The sequence below is a fragment of the Columba livia genome, chromosome 3 (assembly GCF_036013475.1).
Source record: "Columba livia isolate bColLiv1 breed racing homer chromosome 3, bColLiv1.pat.W.v2, whole genome shotgun sequence".
In the NCBI taxonomy this organism is placed as follows: domain Eukaryota; kingdom Metazoa; phylum Chordata; class Aves; order Columbiformes; family Columbidae; genus Columba; species Columba livia.
Window position 1 is genome coordinate 6321780 of NC_088604.1, and position 16236 is coordinate 6338015.

The 16236-nt window shown below is 38.1% G+C and overlaps 2 protein-coding genes across 25 annotated transcripts in view; one reads left to right on the top strand and one right to left on the bottom strand.

The window, feature by feature from the left end:
* The window catches only part of SUPT3H (SPT3 homolog, SAGA and STAGA complex component), a 285057-nt gene extending 270033 nt beyond the window's left edge, over positions 1-15024 (bottom strand). For 3 of the 20 annotated variants that reach the window (XM_065055695.1, XM_065055693.1, XM_065055692.1), the window contains exons 1-3: positions 14807-14960; positions 14356-14407; positions 4746-4840 (exon numbers count right to left, since the gene is read on the bottom strand). Coding sequence is in view for 16 of the 20 variants with exons in the window: in XM_021300889.2 (XP_021156564.2) it covers positions 4746-4840; positions 14807-15022 (311 nt within the window). In the remaining 4 variants the exon portion in view is untranslated. Of the gene's footprint in view, positions 1-4745; positions 4841-14355; positions 14408-14560 lie in introns of all 20 variants that reach the window. The other 17 variants (XM_065055686.1, XM_065055689.1, XM_065055687.1 and 14 more) reach the window with 14 other exon arrangements.
* Positions 1-16236, top strand: part of RUNX2 (RUNX family transcription factor 2) — a 228372-nt gene that overhangs the window by 29380 nt on the left and 182756 nt on the right. The window lies entirely within an intron of this gene.

The window sequence follows — 16236 nt, forward strand, 5'->3', positions numbered from 1 at the left end:
CTTCAATACGGAAGTTTAACTAGTACTTTATACAATATAATTCAAAGACTTCTTATCAATGTGAAGCCAAATCCTACAAATTTTTAGCTATCTTAAAATTACTGAAACATGGAAAGCTAAACGCTGGATCACCTGCAGGATCAAGTTGCTGAGTGTAGAAAACTGACATTTAAATATATGTTTGCCATTAGAAAATTTTCTGTGATTTTTAGAAGTATTCTGTTGATAAACTAATCTTGAGTATGGCCTCTCTGTATAGGATTTTTTCAGAGAAAAAAAAACACACTGAATCAATAAAAACAGCTTCTCAATTAACTTCAGATCACAGTAACTAGTATGTTTGTAAGTAGTTAAAATAGCTTAGAAAAATAAAGATATTTTACTAAGGGGAAAAATCCTCCTTCTTCATCCACAAACTGTTCAACACAAATGTATAAAACATCAGTTTCCAGAAATTCACTCTGTACGTAATGCTTATAGCACAAAATAGATGGTCTCAACCAAATTATGAATTTTAACAGCTACTGAGAAATCATCATGGTTGTGAACCTACTGGGCAGAGCTGTAATTTAAGTGCAGCCGACCTCAGGCCAGCAGTTGGTTTGGAAACAGGTTGTAGATCAGCCATATGAATCTATGTAAAAAAAACTCAGCAAAATGCACCAGAAGTGCTGAAAACTTTAACGTGATTAACACCTACTGCTGGAAGTTCTATGGTAACATAATAAAACATCCAAATACAAATAAAGGATGAGGGAGTCAGAGCTAGATCTACATAGCATTATGCTCTTTATAAGATTAATATCAAATAATCCCAAGGTTTTAACAATTAAAAGCCAAACATATCTGTATAAAAGGCAATGCACTGTTAACTGACACAATTGGGTGGTTTGTGACAGTCTGATACTTTTATTTAGCTCTGTATTCCTCCTAAGGTAATCAGCATATTAAATAATATCACCAGTTCTACTTCATACTATTTACACAGGCATTAGACATCATATAGAACAGACTTTTTTTCTAACAAACACAAATATTTCTTCAAATGCACATAAACATTTGGAATATTCTTAATGGAAAAACAATTTTATTAGTAAAAAATACATATGTATACTACAAAAAACTTTTATACAATTTAAGGCAGCTTTTATGCAATATTTTATGATTCTTTTCAAGACTCCTAAACATTCCCTGCCTTCTCAAATAAATCAGAAAAATATTTGTGAGCTTATCATAAAGACACAATTCTACAAAAGGATTCAGTTCATTCCCTGACTCTGTGGTTCAAAAACAGTTGTCACCTACATAATATACAATTAACCTCCTCACTTGAAATGGGATTATTCCCAAGCTTAACATTACATATAAATTTAAGCATTTCAGGGAGTCAAACCCTGACTCAATACTTCAGTGCTGTAAATTCAGACTACGAGGCACTGGTATGCACAGACTTCCAGACCTTATTACTGGATTGTAACAGGATTTGATATTCAAAAACATGGTTTCTCTACCTTCCTTCTGTCCTTTATGACTCTAAAATCCAACTAACAAATGCCATTCTGCATTAGCACCCAGTGTCCCTGCATGACTTATTCCTCACAAGTTCATCTTCTTGCTGCACCCATTTTTTTGTTGAGAAGGGCAGGACAAGTTGAAGTTACTCTTCCCATTACTCCACATGAATGACAACAGGTGAAACTGGTGATCCTAATCAACTTCACAACTGCAAACTATGCACAGTCAGTCTCTATTTACTTCTCTTTATGAAAGTTGTTACCTTTTTTGCACTGTAATGCTGCATTGTTTCCCAGGATCTTAAGACGTCGGGATGGATGGATTTGTTGTGAATTGCCAAAATGTGAGAATCTGTATCTTCCTAAATTATGTAGTTTATAAAAAAGTGTCAGCTTCTGTCAGAGCCTGAAAAGTTATTTTAAAGTGGCAACTTCATTTTGCAGTCCTGGCCAAAAGAAACAGCTGTCATTTTTCCTCCACATGCTTCATCCCTGGCACTTTATCATTTCAAAAGTCTCCCTTTCTTCCAGCATACAATAAAAATGTAACTTTCAATGTGCTTGTTACATTCAAGGAATTTCTTCAATTCCTACTAGTTTAATAAAACTGAAAATTATTACTGCAAAGCACACATCTGTTTGCATAGCTTTCAAAGTAGAACCCGTTCTGAAGCAAAATGAAAAGTCTATTTCTTCCATTTGTATGGCCAACAATAACTTCTCCGTTCTGACAGAATCATGTGTATACTGGCAGGGAGGGTAGTTTCAAAACACTTTATCTGGAAGTCCACAATTAAATAAAATGCAGGCTCCCCAGATACTGATCCACATTGATGCACAGGCTTGTTTGACCCCCAACTTCATGGCTGTTCTTTTGGTTTTTAAACACACACTTATTTTCACCACCAAGAACAACATGTATATTTTTCAGTGTAGATGACTGTAATAGATGTGAACAATAACTGAACCAAATTCTTTTGAAGGAAAGAACTAATATTTTTCTATCTGAAAAAGAACCTGGTAGTGCAAACCCCTGGGTTTGTAAAAAAGTACTTCAGAAGATTCAATGCACAGGAAACAGTTCATTATCTCATTTATATTATACTGAAAAATGCACCAGTGGAATGCATCCCATGCTCCACTTAACAGCAATCTGGTAGTCTCTTAAGAGTGTTTAACTGAAAACAAATTGCATCTTCTACTTTCAGACAGGGAACTTTGCAGAAATTAACAGAGTCAAGTAATTCCCTTCACTTTTACTGCCCATATAACAATTTAAATCAGAAGTTGTTACACGACAGTGAAGGTAAATCTATGACACGTGACAGAACAAGCAAAACAGCATTATTCTCACCACCATTAATCTGTGTAAAATCCCATATCTCCTAATACTCAAAAGTATTTCCATTACGTCAAATGCAGTTTTTACGTAGGTAAATATTTATTATCTGCTGAAGCTTGGAATACTTTTAACTTCTTTATGGTAATTGAAGGCAACAAGCAAACAAAATATTTACATCTCTTCAGACCTATTTCTAAATATATAAATAAAAACCAAAGCTTTAACATTCTTCCTATCCTAATCTTCAGCGCTAAAGTGATGGAAAGCGGAAGGAAAGGAATGGAACATTTCAGATAAAATCATCTAAAATTTTAACTCACACAAAGTAATACATTAAAGGCCACATGCAAACAAATTATTAGATATTCAACGATTACTGACCTAGAGTAAAATGACCAAAACAATAGTATCATGGTGACAACAGGGATGCAGCCATAGTTTTAATAAATAACATTTCCCTGTCATTAAATCGTAATCCCCCATCTATGGGTCAGAAGGTAGATGCTGTAACTATTCTGACTTATATCCAAAAAAAGAAAAACAAAACAAAACAAAAAAAAAAAAGAGTAAAAAGAAGTTTTCAAATACTGAGTGCTTTTAATGACTTGCCAAAGTAGAGATCAGTAGCCCAAAATTAATTCCCTGTTAAGTTCATCCTACTTTACCTCATCCTATCTTCAACATCATCTTGGACAGTCCTCCAAGAGCTAAGACTTCAGTGAAATGAGCCAATAATTACCACTATCTTCTGAAACCACAGATTTATGTCTCAGTACTCTGGGACTTGCTTTCTTTGTTTCATTTTCAACTCTTGACAAATGAACAGAAAGAAAAATCCTTTAAGACAATTTTGCAAGATTTCATAAAGCAAAGCTCCCTTTCATGTGCAGCTGACCTCAGCAAATGGCAAATGTGCACCCTCTCTCCCCCATAAGTAACATTCATAGTCATATATTCTTTTGAAAATATACAATTCAGACATGAGCCACTAGAGCCAGGCTCTCTATCTGCAGCCTTAAAGGTCTGATATCTTTTAGCTCCGGGTTGAAACATTCTTTACAGGGTTTGATAAATCAGGAGCACGAATCCACATGGAAGCACGCTCATTACTTCCTCCCCTCACCCATCCCAACTGTTCCGTGTCTCGGGTACATATAGAAAGGGGAAAAAATGCTGTATAGTGGCAGGTCAGACTTTTTGATGAATATGTTGCTTTTCACCAAATGAAGACTTGCAGTCAACCTAGTGCAGTCAAGATAAAGACGACTCTTAGACAAGGAATCCTTCCGATTATGCAAATATCTTTAAGATAGACAAAACCCACCTGTTTAAATAACATCCAACATTTTAGAAGTTGTAAACTGCAAAGTCATATCATATCACAGCTTGGGACTGAGTTTCTAAGAGTCCACTGTTAATTTACAGCAACAAATAACTTGTCTTTTTAACACCTTTACTTCCTGTCTCTCAAAACCCAGTTATTTACAACTGTTCCATATTTCAATTTCATCAGCAATATTATGATCTCTGCAGTCAAACTCTCTGTGTTAGCACTGAAAGATGTTAATACAGAATATTTATTAAAATAAGTATACATGACAACAAGAAGCTTGGCTTTCTTTGATGAACTGAGAAATACAGGTCTCTAATGACTTCTAAAGTAATATTAAAAATACATGTCTTTACTCAGCAGGACTTTCCTTTTAATACAGGATGTGTTTTCTTAATGTATCCAACTCACAACACATATCAGAAGTAAAATACTAACAGATCCTTCGCTAATACCTGCTCTTCTTCACCCCATCACCCTTATACACACATTCTAAGAAACCAGCTAAAAGACGCACACAAAATATTGATATCACCAGATATTGTGACTGATTACTTACATCATACTTTGCAATTCAGGCGTAAAGCTTGTCGATTTTCTTCCGCCACTTGAAGAGGCAATCGTTGACATCGGGCTGGCCACAGTGCTGCTCATCTGAGTAAACAAAGAAACAGCACTTCAAATACTTTCATTTTAAAGAGACCATATTATGTTTCACACTAGATAGTCAAAAGGGAAGAAAAGCTTTTCGGGATAGATTTGAATGCAAAGACTCTGCGTGCAAAAGAAGCCTGAGATACTGTAGAAATATGAGAGACTAGATGTTTACTGTAAGCAAAGTACTAAAAATGTGTGATATTTTTTAAAATGCCATCCCATCAACCCATTTAGAGGTACTTGATGTGCACCAATGGATAAGCGTTAAGATAAAAACCACTGTTATTCTGGAACACAAGTTATTCATTGGCACCAGGATCCTGCAACCTGAAACAGTCTCTTATTTTCCTACAGCATCCAAAGCACGAGTAACTCACATCCACCCCTACTCCACTGAGACTAAGAGGAGTAAAATCCAAGCTCAGAAAAAGCCACATAAAACTTGATGAACACTGAAAGCACAAGCCTCATTTCTAAAACACCAACTTTATTACTTAAGTCTTTAAACCAGAAATGTGTTAGCAAGAGTGGGACTTGAACATCACTGTAATACTTCTATGACTAAAGATACTAGTTTTATAACAAAATATTTTACGGCTTTTCTATACAAATTTCTCATTTAAAATCCTGCAAACCAAACCCAGGACAATTCTACTCTTACACTGTGAAGTAATTACCACATCCACATTTTCCTCTTTAATAACAGGAAGGTCAAATGCCTTCAAATAATCTCATTTTTTTAAATAACTGAATTTACTAAAACACTGACAAATCAAAATTTATCTAATTATGAAAAACTCTATAGAATAGGGAGTTTCGTTTTTCCATTTAAGAATTATTTTAACAGAGAACTGCACACACTGTGTAAGTCTCCTGATAAACAGAATATATTCGCACTGCATTTCCTCCTCTTCCAGGTTGCAGCACACTAGTAACAGTTGAGCTGTGCTGCTTATTTCTTGTACTATTAGTAGTACCAGTAGTAACGACAATGAAAACCACATGTTAATATAGTTTGCTTTGCTGTAAGACCTCTAAAAAGATTCTACCTTTCTCCAGTGTAAAAATTTAAGGTTAAAATAGCTTTCTTTTCTAAAAACCAATCTAAAAGTACATGACCAGATTTACAGTAAATGCCATTAAAAGCATTGCAATCAATCCCAAATGTCATGCTTTGGTTTAAGAAAACTTACAATAATCTAGACACAAAACACAAGATACTTTCAAAAAGTAGCAAACAGATTAGTGTTTTGAAAAGCTAATAGCGTAACAGCATAAGGACGAACAACAAAAGTATAAAGTTTCTGCATTTAGATAAATTTCCTTCTTTATTAATGCTTTCAAACACATTTTCACAGGCTTCTGTTCATCTTCAAGCAGATTCTAATTCAGGTCCCCATCCTGCAAGCACTTATGCACATGTGTAACTTTAATCACAAATCTACTCCCACTGAAGTCTGATTTTAATCACAGGGGCAGTTACACACCAGGCTTAAGTGTTAGCAGGATCCTGCCATAATCAGAGCGTCATAGAATCTTAACAGTCAAATTAGTGAGGTTTTATTTTATATATATAAAATATCTATAACATGAAGGAAGGTGACAGAGTATTTCCAGAAAAACTCCATGTGCATGCAGAAGGGAGTGAAGAAGCTGCTGCAATGGTCACCAGGAACAGCCCAAATATTTGTAAATTTCATGTATTTTACTGTGTATTATTTGGTTATGAATTATTATGATTTATTTTAGTAGCTATATATTTCTATCCAATACCACAGTATCAATATTCCTAAATACAAATTAATACCCTGCAAACTCTGTATTTTACCCAGACCCCAGAGCAAGTAGTTGGGGGAGTGCCTGAATTAATACTCTACAAAACAGCTATAGAAAAAAAAACCTGAAACATACCAATCATATGTGCCTTCAAGTTTAAAAACTGAATGGCATACAAAGACTTAAGGGGCTTTTAAGTTCAATATTCCTAAAAACCCTAACTACAACATTTAAAGCATATAGCTATTTTCTTCAAACATCCAGGGCAGGCACTTCGCTTTATGCATGAAGATCTGCTCTGCTAATTTATGAAGCATTTTGCCAAAATTCCCAAAAAAATAAGACACGATTCCACAGTTGCTTCCTCACAGCATAACAGCCATGATTCATGTGTGTCCTATTTTGGAGTAAATACTTTTAAAGGTTTCTGCCCTCCAAGTGGACAAGAACAGTTAATTAAAAAAACTTGGAGTGTCATACAGCTGTATAAGTATCAGTAGGTTTGAGAGCTGAAAGCTTATCAGCTACCGCTTCACCAAAAACTTGGTCTTCCTATTGCAACCAAATGATTTAACTTTCAAATCAAGCAGGTGTACGCAGCATTTTCTTGACATAAAAAACCAACAGCTTGTCAGGCTTCATCAGACCCTTTCCAATAATTACTTCCACAGCCCACTTTTTGTTTGATGGTTTAGATAATTAACTTCTTTACACATCAAAGTCCCATCCTCCGTATGTTCTATTTCCTTTCTTCCGGACATTAAAAAAAGAATCATTCAAAAGCAGAAGCACTCTCAAATCAATTTTCTTCAATAGGTACAGCTAACATGGAACTGAAAAGCCTACTGTAATCTTCAATGGGTCAATACGGTGTATTTCTTTTAGCTCTGAACTGAAATGCAGCTGTTTGCCATATCCTACAAAACGAATTCAGATGTTCAGATTAGGTCACAGATTATTTCAACATGCCGTATTTTCATCATGAACTCTAGCAAGAAGATAACTGTTGATTAACACTATTTGCACTAGTAATTATGAGTTTCTATCCAAATAAGCCCAGCTTTTACAAATTCTTTTCGCATCAGTAAAATTTTGCAATCAAATGTATAGTAAAAAATACACATTAAAAGTATATATAAACATTAATATAAATATTTTAAAGCGTCTACTGTAATCTAAATGTCTTTTACATTTAGGAGTCATAACAGAAAACTATTTGTTCCATATGAATCAGAAGAACAAAAGAGTTTTCAGTTGAAGGAAACAAACTCAAAGTCATTTCTCAGCAAGTTTAGGCCCAGCCTTCTCATCAAGGTGAGATTCCAGGGCAGACTTTCATCTTATACCCACCTCCATATCTATATCCACTCTGGAATTACCAAGCAATACTGACTCACACGGATAGTTGTCCATTCAATTAACCACCTGTATAATCCATCTATAATATTTATTCAAGATCCAGTTGAGAGACATCTAAGAATTAAAATTCTACTCCTCCTAAAACTTGAATTTAACATACAGGCTGTACATTTCATCCGTAACTGTAGAGCACTAAATCTCTGAGCTATTTCATATCATTTGGGACATACATAAGCAGTCTTAATATATGTATATATATGCAGTCAACACTTCATCTTTTGAAATATTGCTCAAATACTTTCAGTAACACCATTGTCAAAATATCACATGAGAATCTAAGGTGTATCCACTCACTACAGCGCAGTCCTCCAACATTTCTGTTCAATGGCTGATCTAAATTCAATCAGGAAGAGGAAATATCTATATTACTACAGCTTTCACTTCACAAAAAAAAATCCTAAGTTTAAACTGGGCCAGTTTAAAACAAAAGTGGCTTCACACTGATTTTATCTGATGTTTCTGTTATAGAGTAAAAAGGTGCAGAATTACAATGAAAAAAGCAGTGTCCCTGCACAGATTTTTACATCAAGTAACACATTAGAGTCAAATTTACTGCTATAACCTAATTCATCAAACATACATCTAATGAGGTTACTGCATCAGTTCTCTTGCCTTTCATAAATACATTTTGCATATAACCTGAAACCATGCAAAAATTTAAAGACTGACATATTTCCCTTTATATAACCCAAACAAAACAGGAAGGAAACACAAGCCAAGGTGACTATGAATTAACACAAAATTAAAATTAATGCTTTTGTTTTCACATCCTCTACTTCAGAGTAATTAGATTAACCAGTCTGTTACCACTGAGTATTTTACTGCATCGTGGCATCACCAGCAGACAAGAGTCTAATATACAGTCTTCTAGCATTGGAGATGTAAGAACTTAATTAACTACAGGAAATAACTGATTTTTGTTAGTGAACTTCTTTTACAGAACAAAAACACAACCATAAACCCTGTCAAACACATGCAAAGCTGGTTTTCTAAGTATATGCTTAAAATTATTAAAAAAAAGAAAAAAAATCCCAATAACCCATAACCAAATACTGGAGAGCATGTATTGTTTTGCTGATTACCCACTCTCCCAGTAGCATGGAACACCTGAAAACTGAAACACTAAGTATGAAGTCCTTAAGTTCTCCTGAGCTGTTCAAGCAGGCTGGAACTGGAACCATGCTAAAAGGTCTGATACAAGCACTACACATGGATGACGTGTATTTTACAACAATTCAAAAATGTATAATGAAACTCCTTTATCATCCTCTAACCTGTGCAGGGCCAAAACAATCATCTTGTTGTATAACAATTAAAAAATGGTTTTGCTTATAGGCAATAAGATTAATAACTTGTGTATTCCCTAAACATTGGCCTCTTAAAAGCCAAACAGACAAAGACACAAACTTTCAAGTAGCATATAGAGTAAACGCAGGATCAGAGGGGATCTGTGTGCAGGCAGTGACACATCTGCGTCAGGTCTGCACGCAATAATATTGTTCAAAGCCAGGGATGCAATCTCAGCTCTTTTTTTTTTTTTTGCATTCTTTTAATTAATTAATAAAGTATCACAAAGTGGAAAGCATCCTCTATTCATGCCAAGCATAACACGTTACATCTGCTACTGCAGCTTCCATTTATTACCTGATAGACCAGATGCTTCTAATGGCTTTATTTTAAAGTGAATGCCAGAAAGAAATATTCATCTCATAGCTGTCAATGCGCAGCCCAGCTTTCACCACCCAGACAAATAAGCATCTCAAGTTTGACCATGACACTATTTTTTGGAACGAAATATGCTTGGAAAGCCCACACGAATACGAGGAAAACAACTGAACATCATCTCCCTGTTTCCAGTTACAAGACAGTTCAGTCATTTAGAAGTTACAGAAGAAAAATGCATGTCTGGTAAAAAAGGGTAAAAGAAAATTTCAAATACATATGAGCATAGATGGTGGTCCAAAGAATAAAATGCATCTTATTATCTTTAAAACTGTCGCGTTCCACATCCCTGGAGATAAAATAATCCTAAATGTCCATTTCTGCTTCTCATAATAAGGTTTATTTGTGCATTAGTTTTACCAAAGGCCCTAAATGACAGCAGTAAACAAGCAGAACTCTCACTGACTTTGCAGGGAAAGAAAAGTCACTAACCAACTACAGACTAAACCCTAATCTTCTGACTATTCTGCATAACAACTGCTGTATTTTACTTAAAATTACATGTCCTCATATTTTAAGTTGTTATTTGTCCATCCATGAGTTAGACATGACAGTTACTTAAGTCTTTTCTGAAACAGACCACAGAATGGTCTGGACTACTGAAAGAATATTAATACCCAGATGTAACTATTTTGTTTTAAACTGAGAAACATACAGCATAATGTTGTATGAGAGGTACCCTCCACATCTGGAGATGTTTACAAACACTTGCCATAGTTTCTAACTGGAGTCTAATCAGAGCTCTGTCCTTCCCCAGCAGTGAGTGGTTTATTGATTTTTAACCAAGACAGCAGGGAAAACGAATCTAATGTATATGCCCACCTCCCCCCCATCTGAAATGAACTTACAGCACTTTCTGCAGAACTCCAAGTTACATGGCACTGCAAATTAAGCACCAATTATGTTTTTCTTCCTTCCTAAAAATGCTTTAACAAAACAGCGTAAAGATCAGACAAACTGTAACTAACAGCAAAGTTCCCATAGCTTCCAGAATCTGGCTCCTGTAACCATAACTTTATTTGGACCAGCAATTATTTTTTTTCCAAATGCATTATTTTAGCAGCATTCTGAATCTTCCATACCAATTATTTAATAATTGTATAGACACGCAATTTCATGACCATGACCTTCCTGTGGTAACCACCAACAATTTTCAGTGAAGGAAATATAAGGTGTGCTTGCAAGTCTAGTGATAAAAAACAGCTTTAAGACATTAAGAACTTACATACTCCAGTAGGCAAAGATGAACAGATCCCAACCTGTAATTTACTCAGTATTTTGCTTTTTCTGAAAAGTAAAATATTTCTATATGAATGTGCAGATGTCAGGTTAGTTCTGCCAATAGGCTTAACCGCTCATTTGCCAACAAGCAAACCTGTTAGTCATCATCTACATTTAGTTCCAGCTAAAGTAACTTAAAATTTCAGGTTTTGCTAATGCACTTGGATTCTCTGTAAAGCACAACAACCAAGTTTACCCCCTTCTTACCACTGGCTTTAAACTATACGTTCCTGGGTATAGTTTCTCTCTAGACCTGCACCTGCCTTCACCTGTTCAACTCCTTTCAAGGTGGCATTATTTTCCCAACCTGTCACACTGATTGCATCGCTCCTTCTCCTTTCACATCACCCTGAGCTGTGTTTAGTTCACCATTCAAAATACAGTTAATTTCATAATATAGTTCCACCTTGACCATAATTGAACATTCTAGCATATCAGGAATTTCATACTTTGCCTCATTGCTCCCCTCAAGTTAGGGCATTAATGTATGTATGAAAAATCCCTCATTAAGAATGACTAGCAAAACACATAGCTGAGATTATAAGAATCTTCTCCAATTTTTATTATTTAATTCTTACTCTTTCTGAAATCATTGCTTGCCACCGTAAGTCTAAATTCTCTAGAGCAGAAAATGTTTTCCTCCATTACTGCTTATTTGCACAATACAGAGCACGAGGAAAACTACAGCCAAGGCTTTAATATTAATTACAACCATGAAAATTAGTTCTTAAGTAGTAGATCTAATGGCAAGTCAGTAGCTTTTGGGACACCAACTCCTTTCAGAGATCTCAGGGTCACAGATGATGTGCAATAGGTTTCTGCTAAAATGTATTCTTGTTTACTTGGAAATACGCTTTTTTTCTTTGCTATTTAAGCACATGATTTTTAAAAGCACTTAACACTTGAGAGCTGTATTGATAATTCTTATTATTTACCTGAGAGATGCTAGCAAGAGTTAGGCCAATACCAAGGTGCTTCAACTCACCTCTTTCATACAAGCTCTTGGCCTCTTTTTGCCATTACTGCTACTTCTTTTATGACAGTTTAAGAAGCTGCGTGAACTAGAAACTTTGCAATTGACTCTGTAAATGTCTGATTGTAATTGAACATAATACTTCAAATGTATGCAAAATATAGAGTAGAGAAAAGCCAGAGATTATTTATAAATATAAATTCATTCTGCTTTAGCTTGCAAATTAATATGCACTAAGATTACTTCATATGAATAATGATTACAAGGAGCACTACGAACGCCAAGTATCTGAAACACAGATTACAGACCTAATCAGTATCATTTTCAGTATCTTTGACATGCAGTTTTCTGATCAGCTCCAGATAAACTCATATCTGAGTCACCACTACCTCATTCCATGAGAACACAGGCCTAACTAGTTTCCTTTTCTTTACATACTTTGTATACCTATACATCTGGATATTTCACAATAGCAACAGGAGCATCAACTCAATTAGTTTCTATGGTATAATTAAGCTGCTTGGGTTTGGCCTCGTGCCTTAAAAAAACCCTTGCAATAATGACCTAGAAAGACATTGTCTAGTTGGTCTCGCTGCTTAAGGGCATCACATTAGAACAGCAATAACAACGCCAACAATGTTCAGCATTGCCCTAGACTATTATATGTAAGTAACTCTTAAAACACAGGTAGCTTACTAAATTATAGCTTGCTTATGCTGACAAGTTACTAATTGACTAATCAGATTTCAGACAGCTCCATTCTATGCTATTCAGAATTGAGCCCAAGAGACTAATTCAGTTGGTTATGACACTCAGAGGCTTAGCAAGTAACCTAAAGGCTACTGAATCCTGTTGAACCTTAACCAGTGATTCCAGATCCATACATTTGAAAATTCTAAGTAAAATGCCAGTAAAGCATGGAAGGATTTCTTGGTTACTCCTCAGAGTCATGACACTGAGTTTTTCCTCCGGCCTTCTTAGCATATTCTGGTTAGACCTCAAGCTTTTCTTCAGAATCATCATGGCTAAAAATTTCTTTATCTAAGGGAAACCTAACATTTTCACACTTCCACAAGACTCACAGAGATGGGGCTTTAGGAAGACATGAATAAGTACTGTTACAGTTGGAAACCATACTTTTAACATCAGCATTCCCATGTACACAGCAACAATACGCAGGACAAAAATAAGTCAAGATTAAAATAAAATCTTATTTCTGTATTAATAACATGCAGATATGAGCCTGTGCAAAGTCAGAAAGACTGACACTGCCTGCCATGCCACCTGGATCTGGCCAACAATGAAGAAACGTATGCAAAAAGGGCGAAAGGGAGGACACACAAAACCCTGCCAAGTCAGCGCTGTACAGGGTACAGCCTTAAGCCAAAGGGAAAGAGGGGACTGTACCAAGAATGAACATGACGTTAGATCAAAAACTCCAAAAGAAAAATTAAGCACATTGCCAACACCACTGCAAACCTTGAAACGATTCACTTAGGAAATCAAATGCCTCACAATAAATAATGAATACTAATGCCAAACAGCAGACTTGGTTGTCCGCAACATCAGGTTCTTACCTCTCCGTCACTCACACAGTAATGAATATTTTGCACGTACATTGGGCTTTGCATTCGTAGACTGCAAAGCGTTCATTTGTGTAATTTCTAGAAACTTACAAGCAGTTGATCTGTACATAAGATGTATAAAAATACAGTGAGTGGCAAAACCACTACACAGAGTAATCTTCTAGATCAGCTGTTATTCCTATGGGTTTAGTATTTACCAGTAATTTCTGTATGGATTAACAATTTCTATAAGGAATATTACAGGATTATATTATTAATAAATCACCACACTTGTTTGTGCAAAATAAATCAGATCCACTTCCTCCAGAGAAACTTACAAACTATTGACATTTCACAGCATCAGAGCAACAATAAGAAATTAACAATATCCAGCAGTACCAGGCAGATGGCAGGCCAAAGCCTGGCCTAACTCACATAATTCTAAGTCTGCAATTAAAAGTTTTAGGAGTGCCTTCAAGGTCAGGGGCCACACAATGAAACGAACAGGGCAGGGTCCAGCACGTGTAACCACACCACAGGCCATGAGAAAACCATTGCCAAGAGCAAAACGTGGCAGGAGCCGTTTGCTGTGACCTCCCAGACGCAATCAACCCCAAATCCCATGGTTAGGGGGCTGTAGAGCTGGGGGGCGAGCTAGCAGACGAGTACCAGGCAACATCCCTGCCTGGGTTTGAAGGCACCCAGCGCCTTGGCTTCGATAGTGAGCCGGATGGCTTTACGCGAGAAGCCTCTTTACACGGTTACCAGCCACGTACCCCGCACAGGTTACGCTCCACACGCTGCTGCTCACACCTGGGCCAGCACCACCTAGAAAAACGCAAAACCGCGGATATAGATGGAATTAGCAGCGGCCCCCCCACACACACAGCCCCACACACACAGGCAACCCCCGCCCGCCCTGCAGCGCTGCACAGGTTATCGCTGACTGGAACCCGCCAGGTTAATATTTAAGGCCCTTACAAAACGAGCAGCCCCCGCCAAGTTAGTTATAACAGCGACACATTGTCTTAATTGCGGTGCCCTCGCTGGTGACTCACTCAAAGGCTCACCCCTGGGGACGTGTGGAGGAGGAGGCGGCTGAGATGTGCAGGGAAAGGAGGAAGCAAGGGAGGGAGGGAGGAAGGAGCAGCCTGACTCGGTAGTGCCCGCTCCCCCCACCCCGTGTGCGGTTATCCCGGAGGGGAAAGCGAGTGGCAGCAACTGAACCTCGTCCCTTCCCCTCCACGCGTTGCTTGGACCGAGGCACCAAATGAAGGGGACGAGAAAAAACGGCGTTTTTCTCTCTGCTCGCCCCACCACGCCAACCGCCTCCGCCACGGCCGCCGAGGCGCACACGCTGGGGAGGGGGGGTAACATGGCGCCGCCCGCGGGGGGAGGAACCGGTTCCGCCACACACGGGCCGTGGCGCGTCGCCGCCTCCATCTGCTGTGTGGCGGCCTCCCAGGGCGAGGGGCGGGGCTCCTCGGCGCTTCCTCCCGCTTATCCCTCCAGCTCCTTTCCGTTCCTTTTAGCTCTCCTCAGCCAGACCAGGGATTGCTCTCCCGCAGGTGCTGCCTGGCGGCTGAGGGGAGGGAGGGGCGGCCATGAGCAGCCGCCTCCCCCCTCAGCGCCGGGCGGTCGTGCAGAGTGGCGATAAGATGCTCCAGGGGAGGGTTTGGGAGACGAGGTAGGATCTCCTATAGCAGGGGGATGTGTGGACTTAATACACGTGTCAGGACTCAGTGTATACACCGGCACACACTCACAGAACCACAGAATAGTTTGGGTTGGGAGGGACCTCTAAAGCTCATCCCTGCCATGAGCAGGGACATCTTCACCCAGATCAGGTTGCTCAGAGCCCCGTCCAGCCTGGCCTGGGATGTCTCCAGGGTTGGGGCATCCACCACCTCTCTGGACAACCTGGGACAGGGTCTCACCACCCTCAGTGTAAAATTCTACATCGTGTCTGACCTCTGAATCTCCTCTCTTAGCTTTAAAACCATTGCCCCTTGTCTTGTCATAACACACCCTTCTAAAAAGTCTGTCCCCATCTTTCTTATCGGCCCCTTTTAAGTACTGAGAGGCCACAATAAGGTCTCTCCAGAGCCTTCTCTCATCTCTGCAGCTGCAGCACCATAAAGATTTTAAATAGTACAGTGTCTTCCCCACATTGCCTAAAATAGCTCTCTGCGTATGTTTTTGCCCTTGGAAATAGCAGTGGATCCTTAGTGTGACAAAGCAAGTTGCACTACTTCAACATTAACAGGGTGTGTAAATGCATGAAGGTGCTTAAATACCTTCCATCTATAAGCAGGGCCTACATTTTACCTCTTTCCTGGAAATGGTGGCTTTTCTCTCACTGTGTCCTGTCAGCTCAACAGGTTGATGGGAAAGGGTACAACCAGGCAAGATAGAGCATTTAACCTACTTTTCCCTTCTTTTAATCTTTCCTTCTTCTTTTAACCTTTTCTTACTCCGAACTGTAGGTTTTTGTCGTCTTTGTTCAGTCACCCCACTCATCTGCCAGTATATGCACAGGTTTGTTAGGAGACAGGCTGAATTGTACCATGGTATAAACTGGAATTAATAAATGTGACCAACAGAGGTAAATGGAGTAATTGTTAGTGCTTTCTTCACCACATATGCAGAAATCTTGG